General features: G+C 39.8%; 1 protein-coding gene across 2 annotated transcripts in view; it reads right to left on the bottom strand.

The window, feature by feature from the left end:
• The window catches only part of LOC117254495 (BMP/retinoic acid-inducible neural-specific protein 3-like), a 71,230-nt gene that overhangs the window by 36,442 nt on the left and 16,817 nt on the right, over positions 1-17,971 (bottom strand). For both annotated transcript variants that reach the window (XM_033622843.2, XM_033622844.2), the window contains exons 3-4: positions 7,806-7,996; positions 2,070-2,254 (exon numbers count right to left, since the gene is read on the bottom strand). In XM_033622843.2, coding sequence (XP_033478734.1) covers positions 2,070-2,254; positions 7,806-7,996 — 376 coding nt within the window. The remainder of the gene's footprint in view (positions 1-2,069; positions 2,255-7,805; positions 7,997-17,971) is intronic.

Genomic DNA, 17,971 nt, shown 5'->3' with positions numbered 1-17,971 from the left:
ATAGAGAGGGTGAGTGAGATAATGGCTGAATTTTCATTTTTGGGTGCACTATCCCTTTAAGGCTGCTGGTTTCATGCACAGTCAAACAATGTAAATATCCCATCGTCTATCCCATGTTATCATCAAAGTGTTTTTATTTAAACTTCAGTGTCATATATAGCTCCCGGGTCACCAGCAAAATGGGAATAGCTTATTTCCACTATTCAATTCACTATAGAATCAAACTCAATGTGCCTAAGAGTCATATGAGTAACTATTGTAATTTTACTTCCTCCATGGTTATCTCCTCAACTGTACTGTAGTTCACAGCTTTAGTGTTTTGATCCTAAAGGTCAAGGGTTTAAGATTTGAGATGATTTAGTGGCATCTAATGGTGAGAATTGCCAATTGTAGCCAGCTGAAACTTCTCCTGGTTAGAATTCCTTTAGTGTTCATTGGTCAGGGGGTCTTCACTGCCAAAAGCCAAAAATGGCATGCACCAAAAAAAAAAAAAAAAAAAAAAAAAAAGAAATTACACAGTTTCTGCTACCAGGCTTCCACCTCACCATCTGTGTTGCCAATCTCCCATCTGCAAAAGGTGTGTAAGCATGGGTCAAAGTTTCTCTCATCAGGTCTGTTTTTGTAGATAGCATCTTTTGCGTGGGAAGTGGCGAACCCCTCTCTCAGGCCTTTTTTGTGCGTATGCAATGTTTATAAATGAGACCTTTGGTGATTAAAACCAATAACAGCACTTAATAAAGCAGTTTCATGTAACAAATCAGCATTTCTCTGATGCTGTTTGGCATGTTGGAGACGGGCTGCCAGCCTAGCACCTGCTAACGTGTGCTCACCTAATTTCTCTGGTAACTTAAGATCCAAGTGTTCAGGAGCGGGGTTTTTTTTTCCAGGAGCTGATTTATCCGCGGAGGTCTCTTCCTCTCCACAATAAATGAACCTAGTGATTCAAACCGGTAAAAGCACTGAATAAAGCAGCTTCACATTTTTAAAAAAAATCATTGTTTTTTCAATACTCTCATGGCAGAGGGGGCACAAACTACAGTGGCTCACACAAAGAAGTAAACGGCCTTAGAGACAGTGTTTGGTTTGTCTATTGTAGGCTACTGTAGAAACATTCTGGTGCAACATGGCAATCTCTCCAGATCAGGACCCGCTCACTTTGTAAAAACTGACTGCTCTTTCTAAGGTAGTTAAAGCCCCAAGATTTTTATATTCAAGTGATTATGCACTAAAGAAAACATACCACCACTTTTGCCAATATTCCTCTAAACGAAAAAACGTCAATTCGTGGTGTTGCAACGACGTAGTGCGTTTATGTTTTAAGAGACTGTATGCAGTCTGTACATTTCCTGAGAAAACAAAAGTGTAATTTAAAAACAGACGATGCATGTAACAGGCTGAAGGTGTCCCAGAATGTCAACAACTAATACCCCCAGGGTTCTTTGCACGTCATATGTTGACATGGAAACTCCATAACCAAGTGTCGATATGTAACCTTTAATCATATTTTACAATAAAAAAAAATTCAGACCGAGGTCCCTGACCTAATTAATGGGTGCCCGTGACCTAATGCTTATCAGTTTAGGGGTCTTGACACAAACAAGGTTGAGAACCATTGACATTTAGGCCAGTAACTCAATAACTCAATATTTGTAATGTTTGTAGTAAATATGTGGTGATTGAAAGGATGTGTAGTGAATGAATTTGGAGACTAAATCCACAGAGACAGGAAAAAGGTGGACCTTGATTGGTTAGCAGTAAGAGCTGTTTTCATTAAAATGAGCTAAACCTGCTGATTGTAGGGTTTCCATTCAAATGCTCCATACTGGCCCTGATTTCATTAATTCTTTAGTGATTGAGCTAATCAAGACCACTTGCCATGTTTTTGAAAAATACAATAATTATGTTTAGCCACTGAAACAAAATGTAATTTGAATAATGTCCCAATGAAATGGCAGTGGAAAAAATCCTACAATAGGAGCAATCTAAAGCTGTGGCAAATGAGCACCTGTTTTTTTTGTTGTTGTTTTTTAATCGGTTTTGTGTTTGACTCAGAGCAGCAAGCTTTTTACCTTGATGGCAGTGGAGGCAATCTGGATGTGGTGCAGCTTGTGCAGGGTGCTCTCCCTGTCGATGAAGTAGGAGGCAGCCAGCTGGTGCAGGGTCTCCAGAGTCACAGCTGTGCCGTTGGATTCACTCACTTCAGACGTCCGACTCAACTTCCGCTTGTCCACAAAGATCATTAATGACTCTTCCCCTGTGAACACACGCACACAGGCACGTACGCACACTCCATTAATGAATCATCCCCTGTACACATACACAGGCATAATGTTCTCAGTGGTGTAGTGGTAAATATTAACCCATTAACACCTGCCAGTGCTCATTACAGAGTCACATTCAGTAGGCTGATAAACAGTACTTCTGAAGGTGGACAGCTAATGAGAAATTTATCTGCCTCTGGTAATTTTGCACTGTGGTCTACATTGTGTCAATTGGGTGATAAGTCTGCAGCTATACCGTGCACAAATTGAGATGCCTTATGGAACAAATCTTTCAATAAAAACAGAGCCAAAGCTTTCAGAGGATGGTGTATTGACGAACGATGGAAAGAGTGAAAGATCGATGGAAAAATCCTTTCTAACGGCATTAAGTTTTATGTGGAATGTGGTTTTAATTTGGAGAGGCATTAGAACTAATATATAGTACATTACCACCGGGGATAGAGAAAGGTTAGCACTTGTCTCCAACGCAGTGTGAGAAGAAAAATCAGTTTTAATAACTCACTGAGTTCTGAAACCTTGTTAAGAACCATGTTTTTTAAATACAAATGAAGTTACAGGAATACTACAGCCTAATTATTAGGGTCTGGGCAGCTAAGCTGCCAGGACACTACTGTAATCCTAGGTATTCTTCTTCTTTCTTCTTCTTCTTCCGAGGAAATCATACTTCCCATGGGTGAAAACTCACCAAACTTTGCACAAAGGTCCAGTCTCATGTCAGATATCCCCAGCTGTAAACTCAAGTCAATAGTCCTGATGGTGGCGCTACAGCAAGCGTCTAGATTTCAAAATTTTGAAAATTCATAACAAATCAACCATACGTGCTACAACTTCACAACTTTCATCAAAGTGTAGCCCCAATACTGAAAAAACTTTTGTACATTTAAACCTATTAAAAATTATGAAGTTCATCACTCTGTTTTTTTTTTTCAAAAACTGTAAAACTTCTTATCTATCTCCTCCCACAATTTTTACTCAATTGACACCAAACTTGCTACAGAGCATCTTCAGACTGTCCTACAAATTTTTTGATTTATCAAAAATTGAGCCTACAGTGCATCAAAATGTTTGACTGTAAACTGTACTGTACACATATGCATGCAAATTCTTGCTAAATAAATCTTCAATGTTCATGAAAAAAAGACAAAATTCTAGAGTCATGGTAGAATGATGTGTTGCAAATTTCAGAATTTTATCTCAAAAACTGAATTTTTGACAGCATTTTGAATTTTGCTCTAATGTGTACAACTGGAGTCAATGTAAAAATTTTAAACATCAGTTTTTCACTTATGGAGCAAATCAATCATTGTTACAAACAAATTACCAACATCTCCATGCTGTCTACATGCAATATGTGTATTTTAAGATTTTCAGAATAACTGAATTTTTTACAGTGGTTTATTCCATGCACGGATGGCTGCTTTCCTACACAACAGTGAATGGCTTACTCAATCTGTGAAGCCACTGTTGAGTTGCTACTTGCCAATTAGCTCCGAGCGGTAGATGACTGTCTTAGGTTCCAGAGGTTGCGGGTTCAAGCCTCAACAGGTGCGGAATCCACATTGTAATGTAATCATCTTCTTGTGCTCCAGCTTATTGCTTAAAATTGCCTGAGCATGACTGATCACTGTGCAGCATCTTCAAGTCTTTTTCTGCTAGAAAATGCTTGAAAATAAACCAAACTTTGCACACAGATCCAGTGTCAATACTCCAGTGTGAAGCCATCTGAGGCGTCTCACTTTGCACAAAGCTCAACTAGTTAAACATCAGTTTTTCACTTATGAAGCAAATCAATCATTGTTAAAATAAATTACCAACATCTCCATGCTGTCTAGATGCAATATGTGTATTTTCAGATTTTTGTTTCGATAACTGAATTTTTTACAGCGGTTTGAAATCTGCTTTTCCATGCATGGATGGCTGCTAAACCTGCACGTCTGGCTTAGTCAATTTGTGAAGCTACAAATCACTGACTAATTAGCTCAGTGAGATAGAAGTCTCAGAAGTTGTGAGTTCAAGCCTCAGCTGATGCAAAAGGCAGATTGTGTTGCTAAATGTCTTCCAATTCTTCTGCTTGTTGCTCAGAATTGCCTAAACATGCACGGACCCGACCCATCGCTGCGCAGTAGCTATAATCTTAATTGTGTTGCAACAAGCGTCTTTCTTTTGTTTGAAGATATAGACACATTTTATAGAGCTAATCATTAAAAGAGGGAAATCCTTTGGAAAAACAGATTATCTTGTAAAATATGAAAGATGTTTTCCTTTTTTTAGCTGCAACCAGCAGCTCAATAGCTCACACTGTCCGTTGGATGGTCAGCTGGTTACAAGAAAAAAAAATCTATATATTTTTTGCCTTAAGTGGCTGAAATTTGGCATGGCATGTGTTTGTGTTCATGCCAACTGGCTAAAAGTGTTGGGTGGGGGGATGGTAATGGGAGTTGCCTTTCACAAAAAGGCATATAACTTCCCAATGGATTCACAGACTTGCCCAGGGCTTTGTAAAAACATTGATGATGCCTGAGGGCAGCTGATTAACTGTTCAGAAAGGGGCAATGTATGGATCAAGCATCAACCTCTGAGGCTGAAAAATGAAGCCAATGTTGAAGTGCCAAAAACTGCAATCCTCAAATGGCCCCTTGAGTCTGGCTCCAAAAGCATAGACACCCAATTTAAAATATCCAACTTTACAGCAGAAATACACATGTTTACAGACTGGTACAAAAGCGGTTTTGGTGTCTGTAGCAAATTTTCTTGTTCATGAAAATTGTGCAGGGGATGAGTTTTTATATAACTCAACTATTTACATTTTATTTAGGCTTAAAGTTATGCATAATAAAGGGTGTGGCCTCTTGAGTGACAGGCTGTCGGCAGTCAGTGTCCTTGGGTTCTCAGTCAGATCCACCCCTCGCCTGTCTTCCAAGTATGGTCACTTCTGGCTTTAAAAAAACAAGATGGCCAAAATGCCAAACACAAGGCTCCAAAACGGGCACGCAAATGGGAGATGTTACAAATTCAAGCCTGTTTATGTTGTTATCATTATGAATTTTAACCAGGAATCACAGTGTTTTTCAAGATATACTGCATAAACTTGCACATTGCTTTGATAAAACCTACCCATATATTCCCTCACACTGGCTAAAGGTAATACTGTAGGTAATACTGGGCCATGCTTTGCTGTTGTTGGCAGAACATGATGTACAGGATTCATTCCAACCTATTTAAAATACTGTTGTTGGTATTCGACATGACTTTGAGAGTTTATGCACAAGAGACAAGAGATGAAAAGAGCTAGCAGAGGAGATGGAGGAGATTGTGCAGCAGATAGCCATGGGAGCTTTGCTGCGCATTACAGTACTCTGGCTAACTTTCCTCTATTGTTATGGAAACACTGACAGGATCCGCTGACACTTTTGTCAAACAACTCTAAACAGAGGTTTTACATGTTGAATCAAAGAATATGAGCTCAAACAACCACAGACAATCCCACAGTCACAGCTGAGACAATAGTTAAATATTTGGTTGTTTGAGCATGCAAGAAGCTTTAGAGCTTCAAATGTGGTGTCGAAGATTACTCTTTTATGGTAATTACCCATTTTATTTGACAGCTGATGGTCTATAGCAACACAAGTGAAAAAAAGATGTGGATGGCAAGGTCCCAGCTTAGGACACAGTGATTGTGTAATTAGGCTACTGGCCCAAAGGAACAGAAGCTGCAGGAACTACATTTAGAACGGGAAATTATAGTCCCTTTGGCCATTTCCTATTTTGGGTTTCCATTCCACCACATGTGTAGAAATGCTGATTAGGGGAAGCATCAGCTTTCTTGATGCGTATCCATCACATAGTTCTTTGCAATTTACTGCTGCATTATTCAACATTTGAATGGCTGTTGTAAAGGTGATGTTCACAGGTGTTCAAAGCAGTTAAGTTCTAGCATGTGTTTGAAACAATTAAGAAATGCAGAATAATTACAATTTGTTTCACTCACAACTAGGGCTAGGCAATATATGTATATAAGGGTATGGTCACACATGAGTGAATGCAGGTGAGTGACCATCGCCTGCCAAAGTGATAATGTGGGCACTGCTGATTGTGACGCACAAAGAAGCTAGCATGCTAGCTATCATTAGCTATCTTGCTGATAACTACTGTGAAATATAATGTTATAGGTACATTTTCCATTTTCTTACGTTCCACGCTTGTCTCCCGACCCACTGCTAGCCAGGCGACATTGCTCATGTGCGGCGGTTTGTATTTTTCACACCCAGTATCATATAATATGCACGACAACAGAAAATGTCTCTTCCACACATACTTTTTCCTGTTGGTTGAGGCTGTGACTTCGCCTGTCAGAGTTCAGCAAAGTTGAACTCCACGCAATGTGATTATGCAGTGGAGGCAAATGTTTTATTTTATTTTATTTTTTTTATAAGTGAACGGCAAATTTTAATTTTCCTCACGTGTAATTGTGCTCTTATAGCGTTATTGTAATAGGAGCAAGATATTGCCTTCGATTTTGGTTATCATAAGTGTTGTCTTTTCCAGGTTTTAAAGGCTGCATTACAGTAAAGTGATGTTATTTTCTGATCTTACCAGAAAAGTCTTGCTGTTTTATCATCTGCCTCTACCCACCTATGCCACGTTCACACTGGACGCAGAAGTGCTGCAGTATGACAGTTATCGCTCAAGTCATGGCCTGGTCGTTCACATTAGAAGTGCATTTCTCCATGCTGATCAGCAAGCGCATCCTCTCCTCTGCTCTTCTCTGATCACACGCACTCTGTCTGCTTGTGTATGTGTGTGTATGTGTGTGTGTGTGTGTGTGTGTGTGTGTGTGTGTGTGTGTGCTTAATGCTCTTGCTCTCTATTTAGACACAGCTGACAAATCTGTGGAATAAGTAAGCATGGGATGCATATTTTATCATGCATAAGAATCAAATAATTTATATCATACATAATTTATCTTTAATGTTGCTCATAATTGATTATCAGATTGTTTTCTTGCCATATTAGCTTGCTGAAAAAATAGACCACTGAAACTATCGCTGCAGAATGCAAGACGGCAGCGGAGCTTGGCGCTGCAGAGCATCCAGTGTAAACAACTCAGTGACCTAATATGGGTGCTGAAAGGTGGCGGGCAGTGCTCTATGGAAAGTCAGCATGCTCCATAGTGCTTCTACGTCCAGTGTGAACCCAAAACCAGCCGTTATATCCACATAACTGATTATTATTTATCAAAAAATTGTGTAAATATTTAGTGAAAGCACCAAAAGTTAACCACACAATACTATTACAACATCCACAGAGATATTTGGTCAAAATTATTATAATATTTGATTTCCTCCATATGACCCAGCTCTACCTAAAAGGTTTTCTGCTGTAGAAAAGGGCCACATGTTTGTCCTGGACTTGGGCCACCGATGCTCGATGCCCCAAACCTCACCTTTTAACGCTTCCTTTCTCCCTGGTGTAAAGATAGGTCAATAAAATCAAATAAAATCACAGCCCGTCTACTTTACTTACCTCCCAGTGTAGCGGAGAGCAGGAAGTGGGTTCCGTATTTCCTGATAATGTTGTCAGTGATGGCGTTGAGACTGGGCCTCCTGCCCAGTTGCCTAATGGTCTGGAGGAACTCGGGGTCCAGCGGCAAGGAAAAGCCATTGTTCTCTTGTCTCTCCAGGGCCAAGCTGTTCACCTTCCAGCGGCCAAACTCCCTGCAATGTCACAGAAACACATGCTAAGAGTAAGCAGAGGACACACAACACACATGAATGCTGCATGCAGGTGAGATAAAGGACACGGGTCCAACAGAAGCCACACATTATGCGGACAATACAAAAAGTAAATGCACCGAGCCGTTCTAAACTGTTGTTTTTTTTACTGCTTCTTGAATAGGAGGGAAATTGTTTTGATTTTAAAGTGGACAGGACACAGCTTGTGTCCCTCACAAGGAGGCTCATTTCAGATCTGTTTCTTGCCGGGCTTAAAATATGATGTCTGCATGACCTCTAAGTGAATCTTGTGTGCCACTCTGTTGAACATGAATGGGTAACTGTCCAACCACAGCGCCTCAAAAAGTGACACGAGATGAAAAAAGATTGCACTGTTATTTAAAATCGCTAGAGAAACACAATGTTTCTCGCATGGTGCAAAGCAATTCTCTCAGCTGGAGGTAGAAATAGCATCAGACCACTCACTAGTAACGCTATTTCTAAACATTTAAACATAAAAGAAATGGTTTACAAAACCACATAATGTAGTGGTAAGTCAAAATATAATTCCTGTGGGCACACATAAGTGGTGCCGTGTGTAAACAGATCATAAATGACAAAAAAACACAGTTGAAATAGTATAAAATGTGTCTTAATATGAGAGGGTATAATTGCTGATAGATACTGTAACGTATGTCTTAACAGCTGCTCACAACTACATTATACTGTGTTAAAATATTACATTATGAAAGTTTGTATACTGTCTCTGAATGCCAAATATGGGGACTGAATGGTTTCATGCAATTTCTACCTCCAGCTCTGCGAATTGCTTTGCAGCATAGTGAAAAACATTGTGTTTCGCCATCGATTTTGAATAATAGCGCAATCTTTACTCATCTCAAGTCAGTATTGAAGGCACTGTGGTTGGACGGGCTATAATCATGGAAGGAGTCTTGCTGCTTTCAGGGCCTCTTTTGGAGGGAAACAGGCTTCACCTGAAGTTGTTTGATATTCAGCCTGGCCTCGGAGCATGCCAGCTGCCTTTATCTACCAATTGCAGACTGAGTGCTGCTGCTTGATGCATAGATTAACACTATTCAAATGCAGCTGGTAATAAACATGGTTCTACCCCCACCAAGCAGGGGAGAAATTGAAGACCTTTCTGTCACTGTTGGGTGGTGAGGTACTTTTGTGTTGAAGAAAGGACCACAGATACAATCTGACATGCATTTGAGTTTGAATGTTTTTGCTTTGTAAAGCTGCAATAGGTGAGATTTACATGTGAAAATACAACACGTATCAAAAAGTGGCTGCAACACAAAATTGTTTTGACTTGATTGCAGTTATTTTGGAGAGAATCAACAAAGAATTGATTCCACAGCCAACCATTCAACCATTTGTTATTATCTCAATTTGATCACGCTAAGATGCAGTCAATGCTTGGGAGACGCTGTAACAAAACAGAATGGCCACCACCTCCAATCTAAATTTTCATTATTACAGTTTATTTGTCAGTATGACAATGACCTACAAACTAAGACAAAGTCAATGGCTACAAAAACTAAGACGGCAACAGCTGAAATGCCAAACTCCAAACGGCAGTTCACACACCAATGGGTAACATCAACCTACAATTTACACTCCATCTAAACTGCATTATTTTATTTTTCTTTTACATTGTTGATAAAAAGATCTCTGACATGTTAAGCTAATATAAGCCCAACCTAATGCTATCACTGGAGGAAAGTCGCTGGCTGCAACTGAAGAAGCCTCTTGGATGAAAGGTCAAACACCGTCATGAAACTCAAGCAAGTCCAGTTGCCTACAATATAGCACTTAGAGTTACCATGGTCTGAAAGACTGAGAATCTTCACCAACATAGCAAACCCAACGCTGCAGACATGGAGCAACAGCAGTAATCATTTGGAGATGTGTTTCATGTCCTGTAGGAGAAAAAGTGCCTTTGGGCTCTGTTCTGGTCACCACCAACCCCTGAGAAAAATACCTGGCTTATTAGCTGCTAGAGGTTTCTTTCACCAGCTAGTTGTTAACTTTGTTTGCTGTGTGGTGATGGACAGGTAGTGTACAGTGGATTTATCACAGCTTGTTTGCTGAAAATAGCTTTCTGCTGCTGCTGGATACAGGATTGATGAGGGCACTGAGACTGAACCATACAGTAAATGTGCAGTTAAATAGCAAAACTAGACTAAAATGAGCTAAAAAGAGTTGGTTATGTTGGAGTTGGTTACTTTACTTTATTTATATCGCCAACCCTTTGTAACATCCCATGCAAACAATTTGCTTTTGTGACAGGCAGACAGACACAATCTATTCTGAATGCAAGAGCACAGGTGCACAAAGTGATACTGTAGCTTCTACACTGGTTTATAGCATATTAACAACCACTGCATGCATAAAATGCCAGCTCATATTATTTCTAGGAAGTGAAAATCCTCAAATCTTCAAAAATGTGAACAGTTTTCTCTGAAAACTGTTTGCTCCTCCTCAATTGCAGAAAAGCAAATGGGATCTTTGGGTTTCCTGATGTCTTTCTCTCTCTTACATACATAAAAACCCCAACATAAAAACCCCAACACCCAACAGACACACACACCAACTCCCTCATGCAAAGACACTTGCTGAGACACATGCATTCACACACCCCGCAGCTGCAAACATCTAAACAAAGCTGCCCTTGCTGCAAAAACTTTGCTATCGCCCAGAATATCGCAGAACCCCTATGGGTGCAGAGCAGCTGCCAATCAATTTCTCACCAATAACAATGACCCCCTGAGAAAAACACAAAACAGAAAACAGCTCATTAAGGCCTGTTTCATGTCTCTGTTTCTCTATAACGAGCGGCCATTAGTGCTTCCCTCCGTCCACTGGGGCCGGCTGAAGAAGGGAGCAGCGGGGAGAGAAAGAGGGAGAACTTAACTGTGATCGACACAATGCCTCGCTTTGCTGCTCGCTGACGGACGCTTATGAATGGTGCCACAGCTAGGCTGGAGGATACAGCACACACACACACACACACACACACACAGATCTGTTGTCGAAGACTTCACTTCAACCTCACTTTCTGCATGCCACGCACATACACACACAAAATGATCTCGCGCTTCATGGAAGACTGCAGGTTTATTTCACCTTAACTCCTCTCACCGAGATGCTGAGTGACTGAAATAGCCTATCACAGACACACACACACACACACACACACACACACACACACACACACACACACACATACGGGCGGCGGGTTTCTTTCACCTGCAGCTCTGTGCAGCAGGGGGCTCGATGCACATCTATCTGTCAGCCCCCCCCGCGGAGAGCCGAAGCACTGTGCACCAGGAGGTGAGGAGCGGCAGGAGCTACGGGGGCCACGATGGAGTCGTACCCTGCTATCTGTCCATCACAGCCCAGGTGTCTCAGATCTATCATGGCGTACAGGCAGCCTGAGGGCACAGCTCGGTGCCCAACATAACAAATCAGGGAATCAACCCAGCGTATAACCTGCTGATGCAGTCAAAACACGCCACTGAGCAGAGCAATGCAGATTGTCTCAGTTCAGTACAGTATGTGACTGAGGAAGATAGGTGAGTGTCTGCTACTAATGCTATCTCCTGAGGCACATTAATGTGGGAAATTATTGTAAGGAAATTAAATGGCACACACATTACACATCACCGCATTGTGATAACAACAAGGCACTCACGGAATCAATTTTACAGCAGCAATCTAAAACCTGAGCTCCAAGGAGCCATTTGAAAGTTAGTTCAAAATCATTATTTCACTATTCTAATAAACAAAGTGGCTAATACATTAATTAATTAATTAATTTATTTTTTATTCCTCATCTTTTTTCCCTGATAAATTTCAAACACCAAGTAAAGTTCCATCACTGTTCATATTGTACCTATATTAAATGTGATCTTGTGTCATAGGTGGAACCAAGGCATCATCTTTTAAGTCACGAGTAAGTCTCAAGAGTGACTGACCTTAATCATAAACTAGAATTACTGCCTCGCGGTTGTATGCCGCCACGAACCGTAGCAGTTACAGTAGCTTATACATGTCTGTGAAAACATGGGTGCTTCAAGTTCATCCGTGAGTCCAAATATGAAGAAATTCCCTAAAGGTGTTCTGGAAATATCTCATTCACAAGAATAAGACAGATGCAAGGTCACAGTGACCTCGACCTTTCTGCAACAAATTGTAATCAGTTCATTTTAGAGTCCAAGGTGACATGTGTGCAGAATTTGAAGAAATTTTCTCAAGGTTTTCTTGAGATTTCGACGGCAATGCCAGACTGAAAGAAGTCACAGTGATCTTTAACCACCAAATTCGAATCAGTTCATCCTCGACCGAAAGTGTACATCTGTGCCAAATTTGAGGAAATTCCCTCAAGGCGTTCTGGAAATATTGCTTACACAAGAATGAGACGGATGCAAGGTCACAGTGACCTTGACCTTTGACCACCAAAATCAAATCAGTTCATCCTTGAGTCAAAGTGGATGTTTGCACCACAATTTCAAAAATTCCCTTAAGGCATTCTTGAAATATCATGTTGATGAGAATGAGACAGACGGACATCATGAAACACCATGCCTCCTGCCACAGCTGTTGCCAGCATGGAGGCATAAACAGTAGTGCTGACATTGTACATTCATAGCATAAAGTACTTTTAGCCTTTACTGCAACAGAATGAATTTTATGTGTCTCTGTCCTGTCATTCTGTAAACACTGCTTTAATTGGAATAATGTCTGTAACTTTCTCTCTCATGATTTGTAGGACATGTTCTGTAAGAAGTAATACTGTATATTGTTGCATGGTTTGTGTCTAAATGAAATAAAAAGATTAATATTAACATTAGTAGATTCAGGACAGTGTTCCACTGGGATTTTTTTCCAGCAGTGGTGCTGAAGTAGAGCAGAGCAAGTCAAAAGGCTCAAGTCCAGGAGCCACAAGTCATTGGTATTAAAGTCCAAGTCAAGCTGTAAGTCCTTTTTGATTTTCCCAAGTCTAAAGTGATTGAATTTGTGACTCGATTCTGAATCGATTCTGAAGACATGTGACTCGAGTCCACACCTCTGTGTTGTTTATCACTTGAACAATCACAGTGGCATTGGCCCACATACACTATTGTTTAGATCTGCCTCTACGTCATTATTCTTTGTGAAGGATACCTCGGGGAGTGTCTATTTAAAGGCCCTCTGCAGGGTAAAAGCTTGACCCGCTGGTTAATAAAAAGCCCACAAGCTATGCTAAGACTGCTTTACGATTCTTTTAAATGATTGCAAATCACACATGGGGCCGCACCACATCTTTCAATCTTCAGGCAAAAACCATGCTAAATTAGGTTACAGTAATGCATGGTCAGTTTGAGGCCTTTCACAGGGATTTGCGCATGAATTCAGTTGTTTGTTCCTATTAGCCTGAACAACTCAGTGTGTACAGATCATAGATAGGCTACAAAGTGACATGTGACTGGCAACATGTGTGCACCTCGTGTAATTGATGCATGACCCAAACCTCTGTTACATAAAATGAATTTGCACAGAATAATGACATCCACTGAAATGTGTCCTCTCTGCACACATTTTTCCAAACAGCCAGCAGATTCCTTTTGTATAAGTTTTTTTGAAATATAATTTATGGTCAAAATCCTTCTTCAGCTGTAAGCTAATTAGTCTAGCATGAATGAGCTCTACGATTCTTCTGTTGCCGCTGTCTCAATCATGTTAATGTTAATGTGGTGAGCCACAAAGCATTCTCATTTGAACTCATCATAAGAACATTTGAATGACACAGGGAAAGAAAAACAAGGGAAAAAAAGAGAAAGAAATGGAATTGTCTTTGCAGGTGTTCAGGATATTTGCATGTATACACGGTTTCCGACAGTGAGCCCATTTCTTCTAAACACAGTTTTCTTCTATCTCTCATCTCCTGGCAGTTTTACTCAGACACTGTATAATGAGTTTACAGCAGTTAGGTCCAGATCAGTGCTCTGCATATCAAAACTCTGGATTCAAACTGTGATTTATGAAGCAAATGCACAATATTTACACACTGGAGAAACTGGGGATTGCAATACAACCTATTTTTCCCCCTTATATTCTTATGTAATAAATGCACATTTATTTCAAACCATATCGGTGGTACAAAGGGAAGGAAGCTAATTAAATTACTTAAGTGACTTAGAAAAGTCTAATTTCACCTCTGACTTTAAGCAGTATTGAGCCTTTGTTTAAATTCCATTTTTGTCTTTCATTTCACATATGAATTTTGTGACACATAAGGAGCTCTAAAAACAGACAACCCTGTCCCTTGGAAATTATACTTCTCATTTTACTAGTTAGTTTTTGATAGGCAACATAATTGCGGGTCAGATGCTCACTGGCAACTTCTTATCCTCGTGAATAAAGTGCTACGAGACTGGGTTTCTAATGATGTTAAGATAAGGCAAAGTTAAGGTTGGGGGTTTGGTTACATGTAGAAGAGGAAAACTCATCCAGTCTCATACTATGTTCCTGTTGACTTTTTAAATATTTAACACAGACCACAGTCTTTCTCTAATTTTAACCAAGTGCTGTGGGTGCAGGCCAGTTGCCAGAACAAAATGTTGGCATTGTGCGTTTCAGCAAACCACAAATTATATTTGCATATTCACACATATCATATCAATGTTTTTGTGACAGAGTATAAGAGCTGACTTTGTCAGCAGGAGTTGGAGAGGATGGTGGATTGTGGATGGGTTAGGTAGGATGCCTACCAAGCTGCAGACCACAGCAGACTGCTGTTTGAGACCAACAAACAACAAAACCAGATGTCTTTTAACAGCCCTTTGCTGTTTTTCCAGGGGCTTTTTAGACACTAAACAAGGGTGGTTTTTGAGCAACCCATTCTTGTTTGTCTACTCAGGATAGTGCCATGAAAAGTGTTTTTTTTTTTTTTCACTGAGACATTGTTGCATTTCTGGGTAGAATCCTGCCCCCTAAACCAGGTGTTTTAAGCCAGAGCATGATCTTTTCCTAACCACAACCAAGTGTTTTTTGTTCCTACAACCTGACCACACATTAACAATAGCACTGTTAAATCATAAAGTTTAAACGTATCCACAATCATACTGATGTAAAGTATCCATGGTTTGCAGAAACGTACAATGCCAATATTTTTCTCTAGCGCTTGGGTTGGTGGGTGCCCAAACATAACTATGAATATAAATATGTTGCTGACAAACAATGATCAAATAAGTTTAGTATCAACACTTTGTATAAAGCTAGAACAGTGACAGCAAGTTTTGGCATCAGAATAAAATTTTGCATTGCTGCCATCAGCATTAAAGAGGTGACACTGAGAGGGAGTGACATCTTAAGATTTTCATTAAAAACACATCAGATTGCAGAAATAATATCAAAATAAAACAATTTTTAATGCCTGTGTTTTATTTTTCAGTGGAATGTTTCCACTGCCAATATTTCCTTTTTCAACCCCAAATTTTATTTTCAATGCCAAAACTTACTGTTACTGTTCTAGCGCCATAAACTAATTTATTGCCAGTGTTTCCAAAAAAACATAAACCAGGCAGCATTCTGATTCTTTTAAAGTGAAGTAGTAATTACAGCGGTAGCTATAGTAGTAGTAGTTGTAGCAGTGGTTTATAAATAGGAGTCAGGGTTGATCTGGCCGCTACAAAATTGGTTTGCCATTTTCCACATTTAGACAGATACATGCTTTAAATAGTCAAAGCTTTGGGAGGACTGCATTCAATAAATGAATCAGGGCAAGAGACAAAAAGCAAAAAAAAAAAAAAAAAAAAATGGCACTGAGTGAAAGAAAATAATAGGGTTTTTTTTGGAAATTATTGCGTTTTTCTAAGTGGATCCAAAATGACTGTGGAAGGGAAAACAACAATAATGAAAAAAACTACTCAAGCTACCCAACATTTACCTTACCATGATGAGAGACAAACATTTGCTTATCATCAAAAAGGCCTGTGTGAAAACATATGTGTGTGTTTGTAGCTGGGTTACCCTAGATACCAAAATAACCCGTTGTGCAAAAGAGTTGGTTGATGTAGACTCAATGTTATTTCAAGGACCTCCCCAAAGAGAATTGTGCAAAATGGGAGAAAAGTCCTTCATGCTTCATTCAGGAAGATAAACCAAATTACGATTATTTGAAAGACCTTGCATGCAAACTGCAACTGCTCTGCTGTTCAATATTGCATTTTTTTTCCCAACGGTTTTTCTTCTGCTGGTTTAATCTGATGTGACATTGATCCTTTTCAATATGCACATGCCATTAGCAACAGAAAAATGATTTTAGAAATTGAGAATCACAAACAAAGAGGCTTTTCATTTGAGTGACATCAAAAGACATTCTACAAATGCCAGTTGCATATTGAGCATTTTCCTGAAAGGCACCTTCAGAGAGTCGTAGATCAGCTTTGTTAATTGAGCTTCTGATGATCCAGTCTTAACAAGAGGACAGCTGCAGAGTCAAACCAGAGTGGAGGCAAGATATGGGGAGAGAAGATGGAGACGCTCGTGTCTTTTGGTAATCCACCCACCGTGAAGACAAACGGGGAACGAAAGTGAGATGAAGACGTGAGAAGAGAGTGTAATGAGTTAGTTAATAGCTGCTGGTTGTGAACGCTTCACGGAATTGCCACCAACAGTTTTTCCAACAACATCAAACAAACATCGGACCATTAGTTTGTGAAAATCCTATTAAACCAGCCGAGAGGCCCTATAAACAAAACAGCACACTGTTTCTTGCTCTTTTTGTGTCTTCATGCCTTTGATGCTACTAAGTGTTACTCAAGTACGCATTTCAAACACTCGATTACTACCTCAGACTGTGACCATTGCCACGGACGTTCTCCTGTAGAGGATTAGGATTAATTATGTTGGGGATGTAAAATCAGGAAAAAACAAAAGCAACCAAGCATTTTCCTTTTTTCCTTCTTCACTGAAATAGACACACTCTAGATTTTACTGTTTGTTCTAAAATTATACTCAACAGATGGACTAAAGAGGAGACTAAAATTACTTATTACTAGTTATTATTCAGGAAACTCCCCTTGTTGGGAAAGGAAACTATAAACGAAAGTCATTATGTCACTGTGAAGCATGTGACCAATCTCATTTTCTCCTGAAGCAGGTAATATTACATGTTTGATAATCAATAACTACTGTTAGGCAAGGCAAATATATTTACATAGCGCATTTCAGACCCCAAGGCAACCCAAAGTGCTTCACAGATTCGCAAGTAAAAGCACAAGAAACAAATGATAAAAACAATAAAAAGAAGCAATCAAAAGATAAAAACAAAGGAGAACAGACAAAAGCACACAGAGTAAAGCAATAAAAAAGCAATGGAACAAACAATCAAAAGCGCAAAGAATAAATAAAACAATAAAACAAACACATAACAATGACTTAAAAGAGAATTAATTAAAAGCAATGGTGAAAACATAGGTCTTTAGCTTTGATCTGAAAGTGCTCAGCATTGTCTCGAGCCTTTGCTTTTCTGGCAAGTTGCTCCACATTTGAGCAGGATAGAAGCTAAAAGCAGCTTCGCCATGTTTACGGTTTAGTTTGGGAATAACCATTGATCCAGAAACAGCCAACTTCAGAGGTCTGCAAGGTTCATACTGGGTCAGGAGATCTGACAAGTATCTTGGACCTAAACCATATAGTGATTTATGGACAAGCAATAGAATATGACTCTGTAAGAAACTGAGCGTGTTTGGTGATCTGAGCACCGGAGTTATATGCTGAACCTTTCTGGTCCTTGTTACAACCATGGCAGCTGCATTCTGGATCAGCTGAGGCTGTCTGATTGCTGTCTCAGACAGACCTGTGAACACACCATTGCAGTAGTCCAGACTGTTAGAGATAAAAGCCTGAACATGTTTCCCAAGTTTCTTTACATTGCGTGGACAGACTTTTAAAGTGAGCACAGACTTT

Source organism: Epinephelus lanceolatus, chromosome 6 (genome assembly GCF_041903045.1).
Source record: "Epinephelus lanceolatus isolate andai-2023 chromosome 6, ASM4190304v1, whole genome shotgun sequence".
NCBI lineage: Eukaryota > Metazoa > Chordata > Actinopteri > Perciformes > Serranidae > Epinephelus > Epinephelus lanceolatus.
Note: the sequence above shows the minus strand (reverse complement) of the source record. Positions and strands in the feature narration are given on the sequence as shown.